Genomic DNA, 13865 nt, shown 5'->3' with positions numbered 1-13865 from the left:
AGTCCTGGAGTCAGGAGGACCTGAGTTCTAAACCAGCCTAAGACACTTGATACATTCGCAGCTGTGTGAAATTGTGCAAGTCACTTAACTCCAGCCTTGCTAAAAAAAAAAAAAAAAAAAAAAAGGACTTGGGTGGGATTTTGAAGAATGAACTAATCAGGATTTTCAAAGTCAATGCCTTCTGAGGTTTAGGGTTTCTGTACCTTCCCTACAAGTTATTTATTGTGATCCTTTCCCCCACCTTTTTTTGGGGGAAGCCTGTAATTGGATTGAGAAGCCCTGAAAATTCACAACTGTAGATAATACTAGAGAAAGGAAGCTAGCAATAACTTAAATAAACTGTAGTTCTAGTTTGAGATTTTTTTAGGTAAAAGTATTGGATGGATGAATGGTTGGATGGATGGATGGATAGATAAACAACAATTTCCTAAATGTTTACTATGTGCATTCCCTATGCTAAGTTTTGGGAATATAAATTAAATCAGAACAGGCTTTGCTCTCAAGGAGCTCATGTTCTGATGTTTATTCTTCATTCTTGAAGAAGACTATGACATCAGAGAAGTGATGCCATGACAAGCACATGAATTTGATTTAAGTTAGGGGCTGCTGTGCTAAGTCACCAGTCTCACTTTATCCTCCAGAATCATCAGGATCCAGTGGTCAGATGAATTGGGATGACTGGAAATGACCCTGGATGCAAGGGAATCAGGGTTAAATGTTTTGCCCAACATCACACAGCTAGTGACTATCAAGTGTCTGAGTCTGGATTTGAACTCCCATCCTCCTGGCTCCAAGGCCAGTGCTCTATCCACTGTGCCAACTAGCTATTCTTCATGTTCTAATAGGGTTTCATGTACAAGTAGAGAAAATGGCACATGGTCTGCAGGGGAAAGGACCATAGAGAAAGCAAATGTGATGCTCCTCTAAATTTTTAAAACTAAATTTTTAAAAAATAATTTCTGGGGGTGGCTAGATGGCACACTGGATAGAGCACCTCCCCTGGAGTCAGGAGTACCTGAGTTCAAATCTGTCCTCAGACACTCAATAATTACCTAGCTGTGTGGCCTCGGGCAAGCCACTTAACCCCACTGCCTTGCAAAAAAAACTAAAAAAAAAAATAACAATCTATGTTGACTTCCAGCTAGGATGGCAGAGAGAAGCCAGGCACTGTCCTAAGGTCTCCTGGCTTTCCCTAGGAACTAATATAAATCAAGCTTCTTAACAGAATTCAGATCCACAAAATCCAGAGAACAAAGGAGAAGAACATTTACCAACAAAGTCTGTCTCAGGGGAACGTGAACGAGCCTGGGGCAGAGAGCAGAAAGCCAGCACAGAGTTGTTAGGGTGAGACCAGGGACTATCCTAATAACAGCCTCGGGAGCTTTGGCTATGTGAGCAGCTGGTGGGAGAGCTCCAGAGAGATTGGAAGGGGAATTACAGGGTAGCAGGAAAGCTCCAGCATCAGCTAAAAATCAAACTGGTCAGCTCCACTGACCTAGAAGGTCATATTTTCAGTGGAGTCCCCGGTATTTCCAGTCAAGTCCCCTCTCCCAGTCCCTGTGGGAGAAAGTGACTCCTCCCTGAAAAAGCGCAAGTAACACCTCCCACCTCCACCCTCACTCCCAGGCTCAAGTGTGGGCAACAGATACCTCTCAGTAGAATAAAGAGATTAACTATGCAGCCCAAGGGCCCAGCCCACATTGTGCTAGGCTAATCCAGATCCTGCTGTCCACACCCCCCACCCCACCCACCCCAGCCTAGGCATAAGGACACAAATCAAGGTCACAGACATTTCAGACAAAGTATCCAGCATCCTGTACTGGCCCGTGCACCTGGAGTTACTAAACCTAGTGAGTCTCTAGGATTTTCAAAACCAAAGGTCTGTGAACCAGCCCATCTTCCAACACAAGATCCTTGGAAAATGAAGAAAAGGCAGTGGAAAGGGAGGTCCATTTAAAGCTACCTCAAAGACACAAGACCCTAACTCAAAGAGAGTAAGAACGTTTGAGGAGAATATGAATTGGTCTCCAGCCCAGAAAGACTTCTTAAATGATATCAGGAAGGAGTTTAAAAATCAATTGGGGCTCCCTGGCCAGCTCCACCTCTGCCAGCCACAGGCCCGGCTCCTGCAGTCCGCCACCGCCACCACCACCGCCACCGCCTGTGCTGCATGGGCACGGCCCTGTGCGGCTCCCAGCACCCCAGCTCAGCCTGGGAGCCCACCAGCAGCACCTGCGGGCGGCCCTGGGCCATACCGGGAGGCACCACCACCCCGAACCGGAACAGCATTGCGCGGGCCCAAGTGCCACCGCCGCCGCCACTGCTGCCGCGTCTGGGGCCGGGACTGGGCACATGCGGGAAACAACTTGAAGCAGCTTCAATCTGACCCATTTCTATGGATACTGTTGATGCTGAAAATGCAAAACACGTCCTGCAGAATTTCACAAAGATAGTTCCAGTCTACCTTCTTCTACCCAGATGATTCTCAGCCCAACTTGTTGTCCATCTACATTGTCTGTCACAGGTTTATGAACTGATGTCCTGATTCAGTTGCCTGGCCATCCAAAAGCTCTTCATATTCTGGACAACAGGCATTTTTCATCCCTTTTTCTCCCCCCATTTGGAAGTTTCATGATGTTCCAGGGCTTGATGTAATGAACACAATATTATCCACAAACAGGAACATCAGAGCACCCCACTGTCCACTTTTATTCTCTATGTGACATCTTCCATGACAACTATGTGGACCTTTTGTGAGCATCCATCTTATGTTATGCTTAGTAATTGAAGTCTTGTTATCAACAGAATCTCTGCATTCATCAAGGAATATTGTAATATCTTAATGTATTTGCAAGAGACTCATTGGAAGAGAACACTTAAGTGGTAATGTTCTAATCTCTGAAATCAGAGGCTTCTTTATCAACCAAAAGACAGTAAATATAGTGGAATCTTGTCTTCTCTGTACCTTTTGGGCAACTGGGTGACTAAAGATATATGGTGTGCTGTAGGAAATCTTTTGAATGCTGATGGGTTCACTGTTTTAAAGTTCCCATGCTATGTATATGCAAAGACCTCATAGCAGTAGCATATACTTCCTACTTTTGTTTCATTTCATTTTGTCCTTTTGTGTGACTTGAATTGGATTTTTGTTTGGCATTAAGGAACCCAAGGGTCCAGGTGTACATTGAGGTGAAGGTGTTAGTCATGGAGTCTAGACAGAGTGAGGGCAGCACAGAGGGTGAAGAAGTGAGGAAAGAAGGGCACCCAGCCTCTGAGGCCAAAGTCCACTTCAAAGTGACACGATTCATCATGGAGGCCGGTGTCAAGCTAGGGATGCAATCCATTCCAATTGCCACATCCTGCATCATTTACCATAAATTTTTCTGTGAGACCAAATTAGATGCATATGACCCTTACCTAATAGCCATGTCAGCCATTTACTTGGCAGGTAAAATGGAGGAGCAACACCTCCGAACAAGAGACATCATCAATGTCTCTCATAGGTATTTAAATCCCAAGAGTGAACCTTTGGAGTTAGACTCTTGGCTCTGGGAACTGAGGGACAGCATTGTTCAATGTGAATTACTCATGTTGAGAGTTTTGCATTTCTGGTTCTCTTTCCAGCATCCCCACAAATATCTGCTCCACTACCTTATTTCTTTAAAGAATTGGATGAATAGTCATAGCTGGGAAAGGACTCCCCTCTCTCTGGCAGCCTGGGCATTGCTGCGGGATAGCTATCACAGATCATTGTGCCTTCAGTATCCTGCCCAACACATAGCTGTAGTGGTGCTCTATCTTGCTTTGCAGTGCTATGGAGTGGAGGTGCCTGCCAATTCAGAGGCAGAAAAGCCCTGGTGGCAGGTTTTTAGTGAAGACCTTACCAAGCCAGTCATTGATAACATTGTGTCTGACCTGATTCAGATTTACACAATGGACACAGAAATCCCTTAATTCATGCAGGGAGAAGTAAACATTTGCTTTGTTTGAAGGTTGGGTCTGATCCACTCAAAAGGGTCCCAACTTTGAAAAGTAGATAAGTCATTATTTGTATTAGCAAAGGGGGAAGAACTAAAGGAATTGTTTTCTGATATTCATGTAATGGTGCAGTGATTGACTGATTCCCCCTGTGCAAGTTTTAGACCTTGTTGTGTTTGGATATGAATAGGTCCATGTTGAAAAAAGAATGTACTGTGTTCAGTTGCCTTTTCAGTTGCACCTTAGGAAATTTTGAAGATGAACCTTTTGAATTTGGTGCAGACTATATTTAGACATCTCTTCATTAAAACAAAGCCAAAATAGAATACTTGATTGTAGCCTTTGGAATATATTTTCAAGCCATACCTAAACTTAATCTTGTAACATAAGTGAACAGTATTTTATTTTACATAATAAAAGAAAAGTTTTTTTTGTAAAAATGTGAAAATAGGCACATATTTTAAGAGATGTCAATGTTCTGTGGACCACATTGGGGATAGGAGGAGATTATATTAGCCTTTTCTTTTTTCATTTTGCATTCTCTTCCTCTCTCCAAAGCATAAAATATGATTATCTTTTCAACACAAATGTTCTTCCAGTAATCCTTTATGTTCAAAATCTTGGAACACCTTAGTCTCTGAAAAAGTTTTCCAGTAAATCCTGGGGCAAATGAGAATTAAGTAGTGGGGGCATTCTACTGATGACCTATGTGCAAGAAATGTAAAAGGGAAAACTGTTCATGAACCAGTCATGTAGTAACCATCAGGGAGTAATAGAAAGACAGTATAAATGATGGACTGGTAGTCACAAAATGTAAAAAGCTGAGAAAGGCCTCTAGAATAATGGGTAGCTATGTGGAGAATGTCTGAGACACCAGGGGAAAAGAATCACAGAGGTAGAGAGGATAGGAATGGGTTATTAGCAGCACAAATCGGATGAGATCATGGATTGATTAAAGTGTTGGAAGAATAGCAAAACACTTTTACAGTTCAGAAACCAAGAACATATTGCCAACAGTTGGCCAGAAGAAACAAGTCATCTTAAGATTTTCACTTATGTCATTTCCAAAAGAAATTTGTTGTTTATTAAACCTGTTTGTTGATTTCCTAATAAAAAATTGTTTCATGTTTCAAAAAAAATCAATTGGTCACAACTCCACTGCCTTAAAAAAATAATTTTTTTAAAAAAATCAATTGGAAAAAATGGGGAAAAGAAACCCAAGAGAAAACTAACACCTTGCAAGAGAAAATTAATAACTTGTGGGGTGGATAGGTGGTGTAGTGGATAAAGCACCAGCCCTGGAGTAAGGAGTACCTGAGTTCAAATCTGGTCTCAGACACATAATAATTACCTAGCTGTGTGGCCTTGGGCAAACCACTTAACCCTGTCTGCTTTGCAAAAACCTAAAAAAAAGTCATCTGAAAATTGATACCTTGCAACAAGAAAACAAATCCTTGGAAAATGCAAATGGAAAACTCCTTCAAATATAGAAATGACTAATTGGAAAAGGAGTTGCAAAAGGTAAATGAAGAAAATACTTCTTTAAAAAAAAAGAAGGGAATCCATGGAAACTACTGACTTCATAAGTCAACAAGAGTCTATTAAACAAAACCCAATAATCAAAAAAGTAGAAAATGTAAAATAGCTCATCAGCAAAACAATTGACCTAGATAATAGATCTAGAAGAGACAACTTAAAAATCATTGGGTTTTCCTGAATACATTAAGGATTAAAAAAAACCTGAATCAATATTTCAGGATCTATTGAAGGAAAATTGCCCTGATATCATAGAACCACAGGGCAAAATATTTATTGAATTATTTATTGAAAGAATATATCAACCCCTACTGAAAGGAGGGAAAAATGAAAACACCAAGTAATATTGTGACCAAATTCCAGGCCTATCAGGTAAAAGAGGAAAAGTCTACAAGAAGCTAGAAAGAAACAATTTAGATTCCAAGGAGCCACAGTAAGGATTGCACAGGATCTGGCTGCATGAACATTAAGGGATCTAAGGGTCTGGAATATGATATTACAGAGGGCAAGGGAGCTTGGAATGCAGCGAAGAATTCACTATCCTACAGAACTAAGCCTTCTTTTCCAGGAGAAAAGATAGACATTAAATGAAATAGGAGACTTCCAACTTTTACTGATGAAAAGACCAGAGCTAAATAGAAAATTTGAACTTTGAACAGGAGACTTAAGAGACATATGAAAAAGGGAAAAAAGGGAAAAGAAAAAACTGCTTTCCAATAAGCTGAAACTGGCCATATCTCTACCTGGGAGAAAGATTCTCATAACTCTTGACAATTGAAACTCTATTAGAGAGAATATACTTAGCCAGAAGTAATGTACACTCATGACTTATCCATAACTCTGATAGAATAATTTAAAAACAATATCTCTTTAAAAAGGGAGGACATTAAAGAGATGTAAGGATGGAGGAGATAGAATGGGGTAAATCACATTGCATGAAGAGGTACAAAGGACCTATTGAAATAGAGGGGAAGAAGGGAGGAGGTAAGAACTGCCTGAATCTTACTCTCATCAGATTTGGCTTAAAGAAGGATTAACATACACACACTCAGTTAAGTTAAGAAACTTACCTCACCTTTCAAATATGAAAAAGGGGAAAGGGAGAGGGGGGGGAGGAAAAGAGAAACTAACAGGAGAAGGGAGGTAAGAAGGGGCAAAGGGAAAGGGAAAAGATAGGGGAAGAGGGACAGCTAGATGGTATAGTGAATAAAGCACCGGCCCTGGAGTCAGGAGTACCTGGGTTCAAATCCAGTCTCAGACACTTAATAATTACCTAGCTGTGTGGCCTTGGGAAAGCCACTTAATCCCATTTGCCTTGCAAAAAAACTAAAAATAAAAGATAGGGGAAGGGGTGGATATATGGGGGCAAACACTGAAGGAGATGTATTCAGAATTAAAATATTAGGGAATGTGGATAAAATGAAAAATAAAAACAGAGGGAAGATAACATGGAGAGCAAGAGGTAGTAATTATAACTTTGAATGTGGATGGGATGAACTCTCCCTTAAAATGTAAGCAAATACAGAGTGGATTAAAAAACAGAATCCTACAATCTGCTTCATACAAGAAATTCATCTGAAGCAGAGAGATACATATAGAGTAAAGGTAAAAGGTTGGAGAAAATATATTTTGCTTCAGCTGAAGTGAAAAAAAACAGGGGTAGTAATCCTTATCTCAGACAAAGCAGCTGCAAAAATAGATATTATTAAAAGAGACTATATCCTCCTAAAAGGTACCATAGACAATAAAGCAATTTCAATACTAAATATGTATACACCCAATGGTATAGCATCCACATTCTTAGAGGAGAAGTTGAAGGAGTTACAGGAAGATATAGACAGCAAAATTCTACTTGTGGGAGATCTCAATCTCCCGCTCTCAGATTTAGATAAATCTAACCACAAAATAAACAAGAAAGAAGTTAAGAAGGTAAATGAATTGTTAGAAAACGTAGACATGATAGACTTATGGAGTAAATCAAATGGGGAGAGAAAGGAATACACTTTCTTTTCTGTAGTACATGGCACTTACACAAAAATTGACCATGTACTAGGGCATAAAAACCTAATGGTCAATTGCAAAAAGGCAGAAATAGTGAATACATCTTTCTCAGATCACGATACAATAAACGACATATGCAATATTGGGCCATGGAGACATAGAGCCAAAACCATTTGGAAACTGAATAACTTCATTTTAAAGAATGTGGAAATCAAACAACAAATTATAGAAATCCTGGATTTCTAAATCCTAGATAATGACAATAATGAAACAACATACCAAAACCTATGGGATATACACAAGGCAGCTGTCAGGGGATATATTATATCTTTAAATGTTTATATGAATAAATTAAAAAAAGAGGAAATCAATGAACTAAATATGCAACTAAAAAAATTAGAGAAAGAACAAATCAAAAACCCCAGTTAAATACCAAATTAGAAATTCTAAAATTTAAAGGAGAAATTAATAAAATCAGAGGCAAGAAAACTATTGAACTAATAAATAAAACCAAGAGCTGTTTTTATGAAAAAAAATAAAATTGATAAACCCCTGGTCAATTTTATTTAAAAAAAAGAAGAAGAAAACCAAATTGTTAGTATCATAAATGAAAAAGGTGAACTCACCACCAATGAGGAAGAAATTAAAGTAATAATTCAGAATTATTTTGCCCAACTCTATGCCAATAAATTTGATAATATAAATGAAATGGATGAATATTTATAAATATAAGTTGCCCGGGTAAAATGAAGAGGAAATTAAATACCTAAATAAGCCTATCCCAGAAAAAGAAGTTCAATAAGCCATTATTAAACTCCCTAAGGAAAAATCTCCAGAGCCAGATGGATTCACAAGTGAATCTAACAAACATTTAGGGAACAACTGGTTCCAATTCTATATAAACTCCTTGGAAAAATGGGTGAAGATGGAACTCTGCCTAACTCTTTCTATGATACCAATATGGTGCTGATACCTAAACCAAGAAGAGTTAAAACAGAGAAAGAAAATTATAGACCTATCTCCCTGATGAATATAGATGCAAAATTCCTAAATAAAATCTTAGCAAAACAACTACAAAAAGTTATCACTAGAATAATACTCTATGACCAAGTAGGATTTTCCCCAGGAATGCAGGGTTGGTTCAATATTAGGAAAATTGTCAATATGATTAATTATATCAATAACAAACCTATCAGAAATCATATGGTTATATAAATAGATGCTGTAAAAGCTTTTGACAAAATACAACACCCATTTCTACTAAGAACACTAGACAGAGTAGGAATAAATGTATTGCTCCTTAGAATAATAAACAGTATCTATCTGAAAACATCAACAAGCATTATATGCAATGGGGATAGGCTAGAGGCATTCCCAATAAGATCAGAAGTGAAACAAGTATGCCCACTATCACCACTACTATTCAATATCATATTAGAAATGTTAGCTTCAGCAATAAGAAAAGAAAAAGAAATTGAAGGAATTAGAATAGGGAAGGAAGAGGCAAAACTCTCACTCTTTGCAGATGACATGATGGTGTACCTAGAGAATTCCAAAAAATCATCTAAAAAACTACTAGAAATAATTAGCAACTTTAGCAAAGTAGAAGGTTATAAAATAAACTCTCATAAATCCACAATATTTCTATATATAACTAGCAAGATGCAACAGAAAGTACTAGAAAGAGAAATCCCACTCAAAGTAACTTCAGACAATATAAAATACTGGGAGTCTACTGTAAAGGCAGACTCAGAAACTTTTTGAAAACAATTACAAAACACTTCTCACACAAATAAAATAAGACTTAAATAACTGGGAAAATATCAACTGCTCATGAATAGGCCAAGCAAATATAATAAAATCACAATTCTACCAAAATCCAACTATTTGTTTAGTGCCCTACCAATCAAAATTCCAAAAAATCACTTTAATGAGTTAGAAAAAATTGTAAGTAAATTCACATGGAGAAGAAAAAAGTCAAGAATCTCCAGGGATGTAATGAAAAAAAATGCAAAACAAGGTGGCTTAGCCCTACCATATCTAAAATTATATTATAAATCATCAGTCATCAAAACTGTCTGGTATTGGCTGAGAAACAGAGTGGTGGACCAGTGGAATAGACTAGGTGCAAAAGCAGGAATTGATTATAGTAATCTGCTGTTTGATAAACCCAAAGAGTCCAGCTACTGGGATAAAAACTCTCTTTGATAAAAAACTGTTGGGAAAATTGGAAGTTAGTATGGAAGCAACTTGGATTAGACCAATACTTCACACTGCATACCAAGATAAGATCAAAATGGATACATGATCTAAACATAAAAAAAATTATTATAAGCAAACTAGAAGAAAAAGGAATAATTTGCCTATCAGATCTATGGAAAGGGAAGCAGTTTATGACCAAGGAAGAGATGGAGACCACCATTAAAAATAAACTAGATAAGTTTGATTACATTAAATTAAAAAAACTTTTGCACAGACAAAACCACTGTAACCAAGATAAAAAGAAATGTAGTAAATTGGACACAATTTTTATGGCTAGTGTTTCTGACAAAGGACTCATCTCTAAAATATACAGAGAACTGAGTCAAATTAAAAAAAAAAAGACAAGCCATTTCCCCAACTAACAAATTGTCAAAGGATATGCAAAGGCAATTTACAGATGAGGAAATCAAAGCACTCCATAGGCATATGAAAAATTGCTTTAAATCACTAATTATTAGAGAAATGCAAATTAAAACATCTCTGAGGTACTACCCCACACCTCTAAGACAGGCAAATATGACCAGAAAGGACAATGAACAATGTTGCGAGGGATATGGGAAATCTAGGATACTAATACATTATTGGTGGAGCTGTGAACTCATCCATCCTTTCTGGAGAGCAATAGTTTCGAATTATGTCCAAAAGGCAACAAAAATGTGCATACCCTTTGATCTAGCAGTACCACTACTGGGGCTATATCCTGAAGAGATTATGAAAAAGGGTACAAAAATGTTCATAGTATCTCTGTTTGTGGTGGCAAAGAAATAGAAACTGAGGGAATGTCCATCAAGTGGGGAATGGTTAAACAAACTGTGGTATATGTATGTGATGGAACACTATTTTTCTATTATAAACCAGGAGGGATGGTAATTCAGGGAAACCTGGAAAGGTTTGCATGATCTGCTGCTGAGCAAGATGAGCAGAACCAGAAGAATATTGTATACCCTAACAGCAACATGGGAATGATGATCAACCAACCAGAATGGACTTGCTCATACCAACAAGGACAATCAGGCACAATTTTGGGATATTTGTGATGGAGAATGCCATCTGTATCCTGAGAAAGAATTGTGGAGTTTGAACAAATAACAAAGACTATTACCTTTAATTTTTAAAAAATGTTATCTTATTATATAATTCTGCTATATCTGATACTATATGTTTCTTCCTTAAGGATATGTTTTCTCTCTCATCACATTCAACCTAGATCAATGCATACTATGGGAACGACATAAAGACTAACAAACTGCCTTCTGTGGGGGCGCAGAGGGAAGCAAGATTGGGGGGGATGTAAAATTCAAAATAAATAAACCCCTTCTAAAATTTAAAAATAAAATAAAATAAAAAGAGGTGAAGATGGAACTCTGCCTAACTCTTTCTATGACACCAATATGGTGCTGCTACCTAAACCAGGAAGAGTCAAAACAGAAAAAAGAAAATTATAGATCAATTTCCCTAATTAATATGGATACAAAAATCTTAAATAAAATCTTAGCAAAGTGATTACAAAAAGTTATTACTAGGATAATACACTATGACCAAACAGGATTTATCCCAGGAATGCAACACTAGTTCAATATTAGGAAAACTGTTAGCATAATTGACTATATAAATAAGAAACCTAACAGAAATCATATGATTATCTGAATAGATGCTGAAAAAGCCTTTGACAAAATACAGCACCCACTCCTACTAAAAACATTAGAGAACATAAACATAGGAATAAATGGATTGTTTCTTAGGATGATAATCAGGATCTATCTGAAACCATCAACAAGCACAATATGCAATGGGGATAAGCTAAAGGCATTCCCAATAAGATCTGGGGTGAAACAAGGATGTTCGTTATCACCACTACTATTCAATATTGTATTAGAAATGCTAGCTTCAGCAATAAGAAAAAGAAATTGAAGGAATTAGATTTGGTAAGGAAGAACCAAAACTCTCACTCTTTGAAGATGACATGATGGTATACTAGAGAATCCTAAAAAATCATCTAAAAAACTACTAGAAGCATCGAGAGTGAAGATGGCAGCAGGAGAACAGCCTTTCCTAGGAGCTATCATCAAAATATTTTAAAAATCTTCACATTATGACTCTGGGGGAGGCAGAGCCAAGATGGGGACAAGAATGGATCTTGTCTTAGGTGCTCTCTCATAAAACTTATAAGCTAAGGACTCGAACTAAATTTTTGAGAGACAGAACCCACAGAGGGACCCAGGGAGGCAGTTCTCCTACTCAAGGTAACCTGGAAAAGAGCAGAAAGGCTCTGCTCTCCGGAGTTGGAGGGGCAGCCCACCAGAGGGGTGGCCCGCCAGAGCGAAAAGAACTTCAGCCTCCAGGAGGCAGCCCCAGGGTGCTGGGAGCTGCGGCTCACAGCAGCAGGGGAGTTTCCTGAGCTACACCCCGGGGAGCACCAGGCACAAAATGGGGAAACAGCAGGGGGACCTCTGCCAGAGCGAGCACATGAAGCCCAGCCCTCAGGGCACACAGAGAGCAACTTGGCTAGTGCAGCTGAGTTCCAGGAAACAGAAGCAGGCAGAGTCAGTAAGCAGGAGCCCCCAGGGCATAAGCCCATTGAACCTAGGGAGGGGATTGAAGAGAGAGAGAGTGCAGAGCTCTGTCCAGGAACAGGACTCTGGGGTTGTGACCACATTTAGATCCTGATCACAGTCTAGCCCCCCCCAATAGAACAGCAGGGCCCCCCCCTACCTCAGCCCTGTGGCAGAGGTGGGGCACATATGGTCATTCACAGACCAGGAGGGAGGACAGAGCCTCACACACTGAGACCCTTGTGGGAGTGTCCCAAAAGCTCAGGAAGCATCCCAAAACCAGGCTCAGGCTGGGGAAATGAGCAGGCAGAGAAATAAGAGGAACACCATTGAGAAATATTTTGCATATGAGCCCAAGAAGGATCAAAATACTCAGTCTGAAGATGAGGAAGCACAAGCTCCTGCATCTAAAGACTCCAAGAAAAACAAAAATTGGATTCAGGCTATGACAAAGCTCAAAAACGACTTTGAAAATCAAATGAGGGATTTAGAAGAAAATCTGGGAAAAGAAATGAGAGAGATGCAGGAAAAACATGAAAATGAAGTCAGCAGCTTAGTCAAGGTAATCCAAAAAAATGCTGAAGAAAACAGCATGCTAAAAAACAGCTTAGGTCAAATGGATACAACAGTTCAAAAAGTTATTGAGAAGAATGCTTTAAAAAGCAAAATTGGCCAGATGGAAAAAGAGATAAGAAAACTCTCTGAGAACACATCCTTCAGGCAAAGAATAGAACTCAGGGAGATTGATGAATTTATGAGAAACCAGGACTCAATACTTCAAAACCAAAAAAAATGAAAAATTAGAAGAAAATGTGAAGCATCTCATTGAAAAAACAACTGATTTGGAAAACAGACTTAGGAAAGATAATTTAAAAATTATTGGAATACCTGAAAGTCATGATCAGGAAAAGAGCCTTGACATCATTTTCAAAGAATTACTACAGGAAAATTGTCCTGATATTCTAGAAGCAGAGGGCAAAATAGAAATGGAGAGAACCCACCAATCCCCCCCAAGAAAGATCCCAAAACACCAATCCCTAGGAATATTATAGCCAAATTCCAGAACTCCCAAGTCAAAGAGAAAATATTACAAGCAGCCAGAACACAGTTCAAATATCGTGAAGCTGCAGTCAGGATCACACAGGACTTAGCAGCAACTACATTGGAAGCTCATAGGGCTTGGAATATAATATACCGGAAGGCAAAAGTGTTTAGAATGCAGCCAAGAATCAACTACCCAGAAAGGCTGAATGTCCTCTCCCAGGGAAAAAGCTGGACTTTCAATGAACCAGGGGAATTTCAAATGTTCCTGTTGGAATGGCCAGAGCTGAACAGAAGGTTTGATCTTCAGATACAGGACTCAGGTGAAGCATGGAGATCGGAGGAAAGGGGGACAATATGAGGGACTTGATGAACTGCATGTATTCCTGTATAGAAAAATGACACTGGTAATACTCATCATATGAACTTTCTCAATTAATAGAGCAGGTAGAGGGAGCTTTTATACTTGAAGCACAGGAGAAAGTTGAATTTGAA

The 13865-nt window shown here is 38.7% G+C and overlaps 1 protein-coding gene across 1 annotated transcript; it reads left to right on the top strand.

Annotated features, from left to right (window-relative positions):
* Positions 1–3189: 3189 nt before the first annotated feature.
* LOC141520072 (cyclin-Q-like) lies at positions 3190–3954 on the top strand. The gene is made up of 2 exons (XM_074231936.1): positions 3190–3864; positions 3925–3954. Exons 1-2 carry the CDS (start codon positions 3205–3207, stop codon positions 3952–3954), a joined length of 690 nt encoding a protein of 229 aa, XP_074088037.1. The 5' UTR covers positions 3190–3204.
* The last annotated feature ends 9911 nt before the right edge of the window (positions 3955–13865 follow it).

Source organism: Macrotis lagotis, chromosome 4 (genome assembly GCF_037893015.1).
Source record: "Macrotis lagotis isolate mMagLag1 chromosome 4, bilby.v1.9.chrom.fasta, whole genome shotgun sequence".
In the NCBI taxonomy this organism is placed as follows: domain Eukaryota; kingdom Metazoa; phylum Chordata; class Mammalia; order Peramelemorphia; family Peramelidae; genus Macrotis; species Macrotis lagotis.
This window is presented reverse-complemented; position numbering and strand designations above follow the sequence as displayed.

Excerpts from the sequence above, each read along its gene's own strand:
- LOC141520072 (XM_074231936.1), top strand. The coding sequence starts at position 3,205 with ATGGAGTCTAGACAGAGTGAGGGCAGCACAGAGGGTGAAGAAGTGAGG. Across the intron at positions 3,865-3,924 it reads CAGAAAAGCCCTGGTGGCAG|ATTTACACAATGGACACAGA; the intron begins GTTTTTAGTGAA and ends GACCTGATTCAG.